Source organism: Nematolebias whitei, chromosome 23 (genome assembly GCF_014905685.2).
Source record: "Nematolebias whitei isolate Nwh7 chromosome 23, NemWhi1, whole genome shotgun sequence".
Classification (NCBI taxonomy): Eukaryota; Metazoa; Chordata; class Actinopteri; order Cyprinodontiformes; family Rivulidae; genus Nematolebias; species Nematolebias whitei.
In genome coordinates this window covers 905,759-920,496 of record NC_056520.1, presented here as the reverse complement: position 1 = coordinate 920,496, position 14,738 = coordinate 905,759, and the positions used below count along the sequence as shown (strand labels likewise).

General features: G+C 42.0%; 1 protein-coding gene across 1 annotated transcript in view; it reads left to right on the top strand.

Moving 5' to 3' along the window:
- zranb3 (zinc finger, RAN-binding domain containing 3) overlaps positions 1-14,738 on the top strand; it is a 116,967-nt gene that overhangs the window by 16,359 nt on the left and 85,870 nt on the right. Inside the window, exons 5-6 of the mRNA XM_037696713.1 lie at positions 4,741-4,972; positions 11,865-11,950. Coding sequence (XP_037552641.1) covers positions 4,741-4,972; positions 11,865-11,950 — 318 coding nt within the window. The remainder of the gene's footprint in view (positions 1-4,740; positions 4,973-11,864; positions 11,951-14,738) is intronic.

Here is a 14,738-nt window from a genome sequence, read left to right as displayed (position 1 = left end):
TGGACATGTCCAAACCACTGTCCCTCCTCTGGACATGTCCAAACCACCGTCCCTCCTCTGGACATGTCCAAACCATCTCAGTGTGTCCTCTCTAACTTTACCTCCCAGTTGTTCAACCTGTGCTGTACCTCTGATGATCTCATTCCTGATCTTCTCCATCCTTGTCTCTCCTAAGGAGAACCTCAACATCTTCATTTCTGACACTTCCAGTTCTGTCTCCTGTGTTTTTGTCCATGTCTCTGTCTCCAGACCATACAACATAGCTGGTCTCACCACTGTCTTGTAAACTTTTCCTTTGACCTTTGCTGACACCCTTTTGTCTCAAATCACTCGTGAAACTTTTCTCCATCACTCCATCCTGCCTGGACTCTCTTCTTCACCTCTTTACCACACTCCCCATGTTCCTGGACAGTGGACCCCAAGTCCTCGAGGTCTCCTGCTGCTTATAGTCTCACTGTTCCACCGGCCTCCCTCTCATTCACACACATGTATAAGATATACACTGGCTTGTGTTCCCTAGTGGCTGGTTTGAATCCTTCACAAGAATTAAACACATGCATTTAAAAATCTTGCAATTGTTCCACTTCACCTCAGACTTGGGTCCTCTACCAGAGGCCTGGGAGTTTGAAGGTTCTTCTCAGTATCTTAGCTGTTCCTAGGACTGTGCTCTTCTGGACATAGATCTCTGAGTTTGTTCCTGGGATCTGTTGGAGCCACTCTTCCAGTCTGGGGGTCAAAGTGCTCCAGTGACCACCAGGACTCTCCACAACTTCTGTACTTCCTCTGTCAACCATTGGTATTTCTCCGGCTGGTCCTTCTTCCTGCTGTTGCAGTCACTTGGGATTGCTACATCTATCACCGCTGCCTTCTTCTGTAGGTCGTCGACCACAACGATGTCTGGGTGGTTAGCCACCGCTGTTTGCCACCCTGCGGAGAAAACTCATTTTGACCGCTTGCTTCTGCTCATTCTTTCTGTTTCTATGCAGAGTTTGTGACCATTGGTAAGGTTTGTAATGTTTACCAACCGGTAAACAGAGTGCTCCCTTTTCACCCCCACTGTCTGACACAGAGTGCACAGTAATGCAGAAGCTACACCATTCTTCCCTTGCTTGGGAATCAAACCCAGACACCTAACCTCCCCTATTTGAGCCTCACTTCCAGCCCTTTGCACCCATTGCAGATCATTTCCGAAGTGCTCATACGTTCCACATTTCAGCACAGTAATGATCATTATGGAGGGTTGCAGCCATTATTGGAGCTTAAGGGGAAGCAGGCGCAGTAACGATAAGTGAAGCGGACTCTGATATTGGCTGCTCCTACTTGTGCCAGTGGTAATAATTTACGCTAAAGTGATGTAATAAACCCCACGATGCGCACTCGGCCACACGGTGTAGGGCCGAGGCAGCGTGATGGACAGCGGAGGCGGGGCCCATGAATTAATCTCGGAGTGTCCCTCCATGTCAAGAGCCGGCAGGGGCCGACGCTTGACAGCGCTGACAGACAAATCATGTCAAGGCAACGTTTGCAATATTGAACAAGAGCTGAAAGTTTTCAGGGAGGGCGAGGGGGGAGAAAAATGCTGTCCTTGGGAAATGTGCCTCATTTCCCCAGCTGTTTATTCAGGTTGGAGCGCATTTCTGCATTGTGGACAAATGTGGCGTGTAAGCATAAAACCACCCCGGCTCGTTTTATTACGAGCTCAACTTCCCCCTTCTTCTTTTTTCATACTAGTTTTGAATGTTTCTATTTTTGTGGCTTGAAGCTGTGGAGGGGGTGGGGGCGACTCCCCACCTCACATCACAGATGAGGTGTAAAGAGGTTGTGAACGCCTTCAGGGAAAAACGTGTCCTTGGACTGAATGTGTTGATGACACAAAAAAAAAAGAAGCATTTAGACTCGCTCGTTCTTTTACGAAACGTTTGTGGCACTTTCTTCCAGCGTTCCCAGCGACGTGATGTGACGGCGCCTAAGAACCAACGCCTGACGGATGCTGGGAACGGCTTTTGATTTCTCTCAGAACCTCGTTGAGTTTCACGAACGTCGCCTGTGTGTTTGTGCACGTCGGTGCCGGCGTGTACTGAAGCTTTGGAAAATAACCACTCTGTGTTCAGTTAGTTGTAACTCCTAACACGGTTCTCAGCGTTAACCACGACTTTTTGGCCACAATAAGTTTTTATAATGGCCAATAAGTTTAATGACAACTATCAAGTTGATGATATTCATACAAAAGGCCAAAAATTGCACAAAAACTGCAAATACATTAGTTTATTTTTAAAACTCCTGAAGTAGTATTGTTGTCTAGAAATTATTCCATGATTGCCGTTTGCAATTTTTGTTAAACACAGCAATCATTGTTGGATTGATTTCGGGCGACGTGCACTGCACCATCTCTTATCAGGACTATGGAAGTGTGCGCGGACAACTCGCCGCCTTCATCGGCCTCCTCGTGCGTACATGTGTTATGATGTCATCAGGATGTTGCCGTTTCTGTGCAGAGATCTTGTTTTGCAACTCTCACACTGTGTGCCCCCCCCCCGTGTTTCTCTTTTCATTATCTAAATGAAAAGGGCAGCGCCTCCCGAAGGCCGCGACCTCAGTCACCTCCGTCTCCCCATGTCTGTCTACGTTTACTCCGACGGGCTGTACTGAAATGTAATTTTGTTGTGTTCATTGACGATAAAGCCGATTCTGATTAGATCGCACCGTCATGCTGCTAAAGCGAGTTATTTGGGACATGGACAAGAAAATAAATATGATTCTTTAAAATTATGATGCGTTTAATCTTGAAACTTTTAAAAATAATGAACTAAGTACTGCCTCAGTGGTTCCCTTACCACTAGATAAGAAGGGCGCCCCGCTCCGTCAACAGAACCGAGCGTCCCGAATACGATCAATAAACAATAAATCCATTAATCGCATGATAAATGAAAATGATCAACCTCATTTTCATTTATCAGCTTCATCGTTTCTTCGTGTCTCTCTTTCTACTGAAGACACTGGAGGACAAAAAGTTCAACTCCGGTTCTTCACTGACCCCTCCCCTTCTCTTTTCTCTTTAAAATCTGTTGTAATCGTCCAAAATCGCGTTTTTGTACGATTAAAAGCAGCTAAGCTACGAGCTAAGCTACGAGCTAAGCTAACAGGCCGACCTCGCGGAGAAAACCTCCGTCTTGTCGAAGCTCCAGAATTCACGGTTCAAACTCGTGCCTTCTTGTAAAAAGTTGTTTTTCTCTGCAGAAAGTAGCTGAGAACTTGTTTACTGATTTTTATTAATTAAAAGCTTTGTGTGAAAAATGCTAAAGAGCTCAAACCACACGAGCGTCCGACATTTTGAGAACCGATAAACAGGAACAAGAGGCAGCCCATGTCACGTCAAGGAGCCTCCCTCCCATAAAGAGATGATGCTCGCTCCCTCACTATCCATCAGTCAGTTCAGTCTTATACTGCCATCCAGTGGTCAAGAACGTTTCTTCTTAAATATGACAATAATTATTAATTATTGTCATATTTCAAACAATATTATCGTTTATCGCAATAATTTCTGAGACAATTTATAGCCCAGCAACATCTGTTCTGGTGACAGGCCTACCGACGACCCCCCCCCCCCCACCACCACCACCACCACCACCACCATGCCACCTTGTCAACAACTGTCAACTGTCCTCCTATGTCATTTTGTTCTGCTTCAGCTTCTTTCAGCTTCTTTCAGCTTTCTTCTTCTAATTTAAACATTTTTCAGCTCATTTTAGCTACTTTCAGCTGTTTTTTTTGCTCCTTTTACATTCTTTCCACCAACTAGAACATTTTTCTGCTTCTTCTAACTTCTTTTTGCTCTTTTCAGCTTATTTCTTATAGTTTCTTATTTCAGCTACTATGTAGCTGTTTTATGCTAATTTTAGCTTTTTCAGCTAATTCCACATTTTTTGCAAACATTTAAACTTTTTTCAGCCTAATTCAGCAAAAAATGTGCTCTCTCCACTTCCTTCTGTTGGTTTAAGCTTCTTTCTGTATTTTCAGCTACTTTTTTAGCTGTTTAATTGCTCGTTTCAGCTTTTTTCTAGCTAATTTAAAAACACATTTGTGCTAATTTCTGCTTGTTTAAACCAAATGAAGCTATCTGTTCTTTCTGCTTTTTTAGACTTGGTCTTCCATTTCAGCTGCACTTCAGCTTGTTTTTAGCTAATTGCAGCTGTTGTTTTAGCAAGTTCTTCTGCAATAAGCGTTCACAGGAAATGCCATTTCTCTAGTTTTAAACTAAGTTGACCAAGTTTAAAGTTTACTGGGAACTACCAAATGTGCATAAATGAAATGGACTTTTCCTACGAGGTTTTAAATGTCTCTAAGAAGAAGCACCTTCAAGGTTACTGAGGACTTTTAGGTAAAATAATTTACTTTTCAGCTTCTACAATAGAAAAATCAGCAGATTTGTGCATTTTTTCTATTTTAACTTGATAAATTCAAGTTACTGACTCGGTTTGACAAACGTCGCCTATGTTCCTATGTTCCTGTTATTTTTGGACATTTTATGACCCCCCCCCCCCCCCTCCTAACATGTGTACGGTAATAAATCAGTTCAAGCAGTTTTACAGATGTTGACCTAAATTTGGGGTAGTAGCTGAGAGTAATCCCAAACACATCCCTTGCAACTCATGGCAACTTTTCCTTTGTAACTTTTGCGAGACGTGTTTGTTGATCGTCACGACTGAGAATGAGCTGAACGGTTGTTCGTATGTTCCGCAGGAGGATCGGCAGCAGTCAGGTGACCATCCTGGGGTACGGCCTTCTCACCACAGACGCACGCCTCCTGGTGGAGGCTCTTAGCAGGCAACAGTTCTCCGTGGTGGTGGTGGACGAGTCGCACTACCTCAAATCGAGGAACGCGGCGCGGACCAAGATTCTCGTTCCCCTCGTTCAGAGCGCAAAGAGGGCCCTCCTGCTCACCGGCACCCCAGCTCTGGGTCGACCTGAGGAGGTAATCAAATCCAGTGAAATGAAAAGTTAATGACGCCTTGTGGGGGACGGAGTAAATGGAGCGGGTTGTTTTTGTTTTCCCCAAACGATTAAATGGACCTTGCAGAAATCCAAACTCCTTAAAAAAGCATCTTTACGTATTTAATGAAAGATTAAACACGGAGCCGAGGAGGGCAAAACAAAGAACTGAACTCTTCAAGAAGAGATCCTTAAGAAAAGTAGTGCGCTTCCTCCGGAAGGTGTTCCCGTGCAGGTGTTCCCGTGCAGGTGGAGCGCCACGGTGTCTTGCTCCAAAGCGCGGTGCGCTCTGCTGTAACATTCAAAAAGCCGAAGAACGCTGCGGCGTCACTCATCCTTCTGGATCCCGGGGTCTGATTTCAATAACCTTTGTTGCAAAAACTTCATCTACAAAGCCCGATATGAACAAACACGCCGCCGCCGCAATAAACGAGACAAGTAATAAAGGAAGCATGAGAAGGGGAGTGTGGGGGGGGTCCACTATTGAATTTAGAAACAATAAGAAGGGGCTATTCACAGGACAACTGTGCACGGAGAGCGGCTGAGGCAGCCCCCCCCCCCAGCGTAATGATTTATTATACCATTGTTACATATGTTAGATTGCAGGTGTATTGTAGAATACAGCCGTATTTCATCATTGGTGTGTGTGTGGGGGGGGGGCAGACTTTGTGAATTGGAAATCTTGTTGCAGGTCCAATGTGAAGACACAGTGCAGTAACAACAGCTACTGTAAGCCCCTTTACCCAAACACCGAGCGTGGAAGCAGCTTTTCCACTTTCGTTTTTATTCTCGTCGTGCTGCTAACGTCCTACGTTCAGGCCAAGACGAATAAAAATCTTAAATAATCGCCACTTCTTAGTTTTGACATTAATTAAATGATTTAACTTACACTGCTTGATCAATTTACTTTCAGTTTGCAATTTAATAATCCCCTTTAATCCATTTTAAACTCTTATCTACTCTGCTAGCAAGGGTAACCTTTATCATAGGTAGCTTAACTGTTTTTCCCTCCTTGAATTAAAAATAAACACTCACTTATATTGTTGTCTAGAATATCTTCCATAATTGGGATTTACAATTTTCGTGAAACATTATTTTTGGATAAATTTTAAATTGTGCCATCGTGCTGCTGAAGCTAACTCAAGTTAAGACATAAACACGTGAAAACCCAAGTTCCTTAAAAAAAATGACGTTCTTGTTTAGGTTTTGAACTAATTAAACAATTAACTGACAATTTGCAGTTCTACATATACCATTAATCCATTTTAAACTCCACTTTTAAAGAAACTGAGGCTACTTTGCTAGCAAAGCTAAGTGGTTCCCAACTCTGGTCCTTGAGGAACACCATCCTGTATGGTTTAGTTGCTTCTCCGCTCCAACACACCAGATTTGAATGAACGGGTGATTAACGGGCTCCTGCAGAACTTCAGGAAGTAATTAAATCACTGAATCAGGTGTGTTGGAGCAGAGAAACAACTAAAGTATGCAGGATGGTGTTCCTCAAGGTCCATGGTTGGGAACCCCTGATTTAGCAAAGTCAGCTTAACTGTTAACATGTTTTCTCCTCTTTGAGATTTAAAACTATTATTGTTTTACTCATGCCATAAAAAAATTAAAAAAAATCAGAAACATTGTAAAATTTTAAAGCACAATTTTTATTACAGAAAATGAAATTATTTTTGGTTAGGCTAGCTTAAATCAGATTAGGCTAGTCCAGCTAAAGTCAGTTTTAACTAAACTGAAAGAGCGGAGTCACTGTTATCTTTTGCTTTCTATTTTTTATTATTTATATTTAGTTGTGGTTTTTCATAAACTGTGTACAGTTGAAGGATTTTTATTATGCAATAGAAAAACATTGATTTTGAGATTTAAGTGAAAGTAAAATTGCAGTATTTTTATTTTGGCTAGACTGAGTTTTTTCTAAAGCTCTAGTTTGGTTCTGCTTCAGTTTTTGTTTTAAGACTTTGTAATTTTAAGATTTCACTCAGAATATTGAAAGATACTTTAGTTCACGAGGAACATGAGGCAAATTTAACAAAATACCGACGCGTGGACGTTTTTGGCACCAACTCCCGTTCAAAAGGTGGTGCCAAAACAGGACTAACAAAGAATACTGGAAATTCAACCAACGGAGGATGAAAAATAAATACTGTATGACAATTTATCACTCGGCCTTCAACAAATAAAAATAAAATGCAACACTCAAAAATGTATTTCTTTGAAATACATTTGTAAAACAAATGCATCATCGCCACCTGTAGGCTGGAGTGTAAAAGTGCAGATCAAATTTTTGTCAGAGTCCCGATGTTTTTGCACAAATGTCGCCCGGTAACTCAAAACACCGATAAAAGTAATGGCCCACATCCCGGTGCCGTGCCGCTTGTTTTGAAACAAGACTTGTGGCGGTACACGTTGCAGTTCTGGCTGGATTAAAGTTGATGGAAGAGTAAAGATATAAAGTTAAGAAACCCTTGTCAGGTGGATAATAATAGGTGGCTGCCGTACTCACATTCAATGTTTTAATTATGATCAAAATTTGTATAAATTGTAATATTTATTTCCTTCTTTACATACATATGGTGTTTTCATTTGTCCTAAAATGTAAAAATATCAATAAATGTTAAAATTATTATTATTATTATTTTTTGAGGGGGTGGGGGGATGTGAAAGCCCCCCTCCAACAACGTTGAAGTGGCCACCAGTTGATAATCACAGCTGAAGCAGGTTTTATGGCTCTGGACACATTTTATTTATTGCGCGAAGGGGCAGAAATGTCTTTGTTTACCATGTTTTTCTCCGTATAAGTTGCACCTATTTGCATAAATTTGCAAGTCCTGCAACTTATACACGGAAGCGACTAATACATTTTTTCCCCACATATTTATAACCAGTTTTTGGCTGAGAGCTGATGGAAAATATTGAACACTACCATTTTCAGCCACTAGAGGGCCCTCGACTGATATGGCAAGCCAAGTGTCTCATTAATAGGTAAAAGTGGTTATTAATGAGACACTTGGCTTGCCATACAAGCACCTTCATCTCGCTCTGGAACTCCTGGAGCAAACATCAAATCAGCTTCATTTCACTGCGCCGCTCAGGTGAAGTGAAGCTGATTTGACCATTAAAGTGCATTTATTAAGTAAAGGTTCAACCGAGACACACCTTTACTATAATGTGGAGCAAACAAATAATTGTTCTTAAGTGTTAATCTTGTTAAATTCTTGTTAAAGTCCTCCGTGCTCGCGGCCGCCATTTGGCAGCTAATCGATTTTTGGCACAACACCGGCCCACGTTTTTGTGTTGTCCACGGTGACGCGTAATAGATGCGACTTATTTATGTTTTTTGTCCACCTTATTAGACATATTTGGCCTAATGCGACTTATACGGCAGCAAGTACGGTATTTATTTTTAATCTGAAATGTCGCGGACCCCTGCTTTAGGCTGGTCCCTGTTGTTGCACGATGAGCAGCTCACGTCGTAGCTTTCCTGTTGACTCTGCGGCACAAGACACGAAACACAATCACTGCCTGGATCATGATCGTTAACGGACAAAATCCAGGAAGGTGATTAACGTCAAAGTGACGTGAAGGTAGTTCTTGTTAGAAACCTCCAGAAGGTGTGTCACGGAGGCTACGTGTGTGCGTTAGACACTTGGCATACGGGCGTATGACGAACGCCACGCCGTCTCTGCCCAGTTTCTAGACGCCGCCTCGCTCTCCGCCACTAGAATGTAAAACGGAGCAGAACATTTTGTCATCCGCAGCCAAACCCGATGAGCCCTGTCCCCTGCCTCCGTGCCAGTCTCCTGGCTGCCATCATTACTCACCACGGCGCTCGCGCAGCGCTGCACCGTTCACGAGGTGCCCTCGTTCCTCCCACCCCGTTATATCAACTTTGAGAAAATGTGAAGCTGCTGTTGAACAAGCGCTGAATATAGAACGGCGCTCTTCAACCGGGGCTGCTTATACCTTGCTGAACATTACCAGTCATTATTTCAGGAAAACGGCGACAAATGCTGAAAATCAGCAAGACGTTGAGTATTGGCTCGGGCCAAACCTCTTTCTGAGGACTCCGTCGAAACCCTCGGTGCTCAAAAGTTGCAATAAAAAACTCAAGTTTGTCTTCTTCCAAGTTGATTTGTGGTAAAGCACTGGTTGTTTTTGTGTAGCCTGGTTTGTGCACCGTGCTGTGGTTTGACCTGGTTAAGTTGTGTTGACACAAATAACCACAGGAGCAGTAAACTAGGCCAAGGACAGCAGGACCTTGAATTAACTGAACACACGTTACTTTGTGGTTAATTGTGAGCGCTAATAAGTGGAAACTAAAAACAGAACTTCACTCATTTTGTATTTTGAGCAGTGAATTTGTTCATTTGATCAAACGTGTACTGTGTTATATACGTTATATACATGTATGCTGTTCACTGAGGAGTAAGGCTAAACTACACGTCATGTAAAATATGAAGCCATCTGGATGGAAGGTGAAACGTTTCAGCACAATAAAAGAAACTATCCAGATGACCGGACTGAAAATTGTTGGATTGTATACCTGGATTATTGAGCATGGACTTTGTTGGTTTTAACCCTCACAAATGTTATGAGATATTTTGGAATATGTCATGCGGATGACGTTCCTTAATTGTTGCTAACAGTCTCAGTCCAACAAGATAGTAGCTTATCCAGTTAACCAACAGCAATATATGAATTGATACTGCGTTTTTTGTGTTTTATAAATGTAAACACTGGGGTAACGCGTATTTGACAGTACTAAGTGTGTAACTGATTTAATGGAAGTAAAAATGAACTATTACTTAAGATACCACCACTTTTCATGTTTTTATTTTTTTTATTTGACTTTGTTATTTAACTCAGTTGAGAACAAATTCTCGTTTTCAGTGGTGACCTGGCTAAAAGGCAGCAGGCTAAGATCCATCCATTCTCTTCTACTTATCCAGGGTCAGGTCGCGGGGGTAGCAGCCTAAGTATGGAGGCCCAGACTTCCCTCTCCCCAGCCACTTGGGCCAGCTCCTCCAGGAGAATCCTGAGGTGTTCCCAGGCCAGCTGAGAAACATAGTCCCTCCAGCGTGTCCTGGGTCTTCCTCTGGGTCTCCTCCCGGTGGGACGTGTCTGGAACACCTCACCAGGGAGGCGTCCAGGAGGCATCCTAACCAGATGCCCGAGCCACCTCAACTGGCTCCTCTCGACGTGGAGAAGCAGCGGCTCTACTCTGAGTCCCTCCTGGATGATCGAGCTTCTCACCCTGTCTCTAAGGGAGAGCCCAGACACCCTGCGGAGAAAACTCATTTCAGCCGCTTGTATCTGAGATCTCGTTCTTTCGGTCACAACCCAAAGCTCATGATCATAGATGAGGGTGGGAACGTAGATCGACCGGTAAATTGAGAACTTCTAAAGGCACTCTATCCTTTTCTGGCTCAAGACCATAAAACAGCAAAGAGATAACATATACACAAAATACAACCAAACAACAAATCATACAGACCAAATGTATGGGGATTAAAATAAAATAGCAAATGCATTTTCGAACGAAAGTGAAAGAGAGAGAAAAGAGTCCAGCCAAATCTGGAGAAACTGTAACTGCTTACAAATTGAAATTATGAAAAATCCAATGAGACGATTCCCCGAAGAAGACTTTTACTTGTTTTAAATGCAGATCAGAGAAGGGGTGTTTGCTGTTATTAAAACTATTTTGCACTCGGAACAAGGCGGAATTAAGAATGTTTGCAGTGTCATGAATGTGAAATGGTATAATCAGCATACAAATATGATAGTTGCTTACAACAATGGTTACATTGTCATTATAAATTACAAAAAGAGTTGGACCAAGTATGGAGCCTTGGGGCACCCCTTTGTGAAAGGGTAGCAGGTCTAAGAGATGACCCCCCTCCCTCACTGATCCTGTGCACCGGAAACAGTAGCTAATGAACCGAGCCACACAGCTCCCTGACAGACCAGCGTCTCTTAACCTTCCCTGCAAGGTGAAATAATCTACAGAATGGTGTGCACGTCGGCCATATTTGTTTTTGGGGTTGGTGGTGTTGACAAATGTCTGACTCTCCAAGCTGGAATTTTGACTGGGGGATGTTCTAGTTGTTTCCTTGACCTCAAAACTCTCAAATTCTGACTTCAGGGTGCAAATAGAAATGCCCCATTGGATCATTTCCATAAATTAAGTTGCATTTAGGAAGAATAACCTCTTGGTACATTTATTTTACTGTAATTGTTACAAAAAACATTTAAATGATTGATAATTTATTTATTTTTTAATCAAAGTAGGATGGTAGTTCAGGTCCCCAAGAGCAGAAATAGCTAATGATCGCAATTACAGTCTACACATTAGGTAAAAAAAAAAGTTTAGTCATAAAAAAATGAATAAATAAAGTTTTGTTGTGCCTGTTTGATATGTTTGACAATATATTAGAAACTGCTGAGTCATAGAAGGCTAATCTAATGTTAGCAATAAATAAAGTTAGCACTAGACATTGGTTTGTTTAAAGTCCAGTTACAGAACTCAGATGTTTTATTGGTCTTTGAAATTTATATTTTTATTTATGGAGGTCTTTTTTAGTTAGTTTGGATAACTTGCTGATATTTACTAATTAACGATACTTTGATTTTGTTGAATTTTCTTTGTGTTCAGCTTTAAACTTTGCTGTCTGCATCTGTTTACCATTGTTCTTTGACCAGTGATCTAAAATTAACTGTTTAAAAGACAGTTGGACATTTGTCTCATGAAGACTTTACATACTTTTTTCTGTTTTAAACAATTGTCTCCTATTTGCTGATATGCTCTCACATTACCTTTTACTTTGACGTGAAGTTATTATCACAATTTACAACCTTTGTGTTTTCCACAGCTTTTCATGCAGATTGATGCCCTCTATCCCAAAAGGTTTGGAACCTGGACAGACTATGCCAAGAAATACTGCAACGCCCATTACAGGTGACATTTTCCAAATGTCCTCATCTTTTCTAATTGTTCTAGTTTATATGCAGGGATTCTTGAAACCCTCTCAGGCATTTTAAACCCTTAAAAGCTCATCTCTGTGCATTAAAATAACACATTTAGACATTCTTTCACAGAAGTAATCCCTTTATGTCTTAAAGTAAGTGTGCAGTGCTTATAGGAACTTCTAATTTGGTTAGACCCAAGTTAAAAGACTTGACTGAACATCAGTATACTGCTGTTTTAGGTGTCTCTGGAGATGCTCCAATGGGTTTTGGTCAAACTTTGGGTTGGGTATACCTCATGATATCCTTTGGTTTGCAACCTTTTTGAAAAATTAGCCATTCCATTCATATATTTTTATGCATCTATCTTTCCTTCCATCATTTTCTTGTGTATATGTCCTTGATGCAGGACAACAGCCCTTCAAGATTATTTACAGTCTTTAAAGTTCTTTTTGGCAAACATTTGAGAAAGAATGCCTCAAACAAGACCATGGTGAGATCATCTGTGGCGCATGGTTTGAGACCGTGGCACTGAAGATGTTCGTTCTCTTTGGGAGAGACGAGGATGGAGAAGATCAGGAATGAGATCATCAGAGGTACAGCACAGGTTGAACAACTGGGAGATGAAGTTAGAGAGGACACACTGAGATGGTTTGGACATGTCCAGAGGAGGGACAGTGGTTTGGACATGTCCAGAGGAGGGGCAGTGGTTTGGACATGTCCAGAGGAGGGACAGTGGTTTGGACATGTCCAGAGGAGGGACAGTGGTTTGGACATGTCCAGAGGAGGGACAGTGGGTATATTGGTAGAAGGATGTTAGAAATGCAGCTGCCAGGAAAAAGACCAGAGGAGACATGGATGCAGTTAGAGAGGACATGGAGGTAGTTGGAGTGAGGACAGAGGACACAGAGGACAGTATCACTATGGTGATCCCTGAAGCCAAAGAAGAAGAAGAAGACTCGTCGTACACTCATGAGGATATCAGTGGGCAGTGTGGACACAGTGTCTTGCCATAGTCACTTCATTACACTACATGGACTGGGGATCTAACCCTCAACCCCTTCAAGTAGACGACATCCTAACATCCTGATTGGTGGACTTCTGCCTCAGGTTTTCTTCAGTCTCCATTGAATTGCGTTTGAAGTGTCCATTGTGTTGATGGCTAATTGACCGTCTAAGCCGTTTAATTACTTGGATTGACTGGGAAACGAGATCTAGGAAGTCTTTAGTGGTTACAAACGTCTGCCGCTTCAGATAGTGACCCCTTTTTTTTGCTTTCCAACTTTTTAAATGCTTCTGAAATCTTCTTGGACTGTTTTCCAGATTTGAATCCAGACACCATCTTGTCTCACAGATCTATTGACAGTTCTCTCACCCTCCTGGCTTGGTTTTTACCCTGAGACGGGCAATCAATTCTAAGACCTTAGAGATACGTGCTTCCTAATTATTTCCAGTTCAGTAAAATTGGGCACTGGTGGACTTGAGTCAGTCCGGTGAACCATCAAGGATGCAACAGAGTTCAGTTCTATCACAGCAAAGGTCATGATGAACAATTGGATAATTCTGTGTGAGTCTTCCACAAACCTACTACTGCTTTGTTGTTCTAGGTAAATGTCAGGTGTCTCTTGTAAATGAGTCCCCGAGGCTCAGTGGGATTAACCTGAAGAAATAAAGGTTGAATGATTGAAAAAATATGTTGGAGACAAATATCTAAATTAACCTTTCCACTGAAATTGTAACTGCACTTTTTCAACAGTTGGGTGCTTAATAACACCAATTAAAAGGGACTACTCTACTCACAGTGGACCTCTTGGCTACAACTCACAAACATTACATTTAACTTATTTACCAATTAAGACAAACTGTCCATGCATCTTATGCTGCTCATTATTAGCTCTGCTCAGATCTCTTTGGTCTCTGTGTTAGCAAATGGGTAACCAGAGGTTGATTGATCGGTCAAAGGATTGATCAAGTATTGCCAATTTCCAAAATAAATGGCATCAACCAAGTGTAAGCAAATTAAGCCAGTGGACAGTCAGGCACATCTCTAGGCAGCATAGTGTTGTTTTGTGAGACTAGTACCATTTCTTGTTAAACAGCATTTCCTGCAATAACTTTGACTTTTCCAACCCAAAACAAAATTGCCTTAATATATCTGCTCTTAACGCTAGGCTAAGCTAACAGTCCCTTTAGCTTGACTGAACAAAGTAATTCTATTTATTCTAGGCTAAGCTAACAGTTTTATGGCTTTAGCGTCACTTGCCTTATTAAATGCATTATTAAAGCTTTGTATTGAACCGACACACACAGGAGCGGTATTATTATTTTTATTTTTATTCAAACAGACTTAGCCTTTCTTTCTTTAACTCATGTACCCTTTATGTGAGATTCAGTGAAAGAAACTTTCAGTAGGTTCTGTCCCATCATTTAATTGTGTCTGTTGGGATGAGGTGCGCTGTACCGGAGACTGGAGTGGATTGATGCAGAGTTGAAGGTTTGTTGTAAGAGCCAGGCCGCCAAAAAGCCAAACGTTGAGTGCCAGCTGACTCCTAGCTGCCAGTAGTGATCGGTAACTCTTGTGAACACACATCAAATACATTGTTTTGGAAGAGCATCAATGTTGGCAGCTTCGTCGGGGATGGGCACCCGGCCATCGGTGATATCACTTTGTATACGGTGGTTCTTATTGTGGCTGGGGACTGCCATTCTGAGACATATCAGACACAGGAAGGGCCACCGAGTGGGGCCACCACCGAGTGGGGCCACCACCGAGTGGGGCC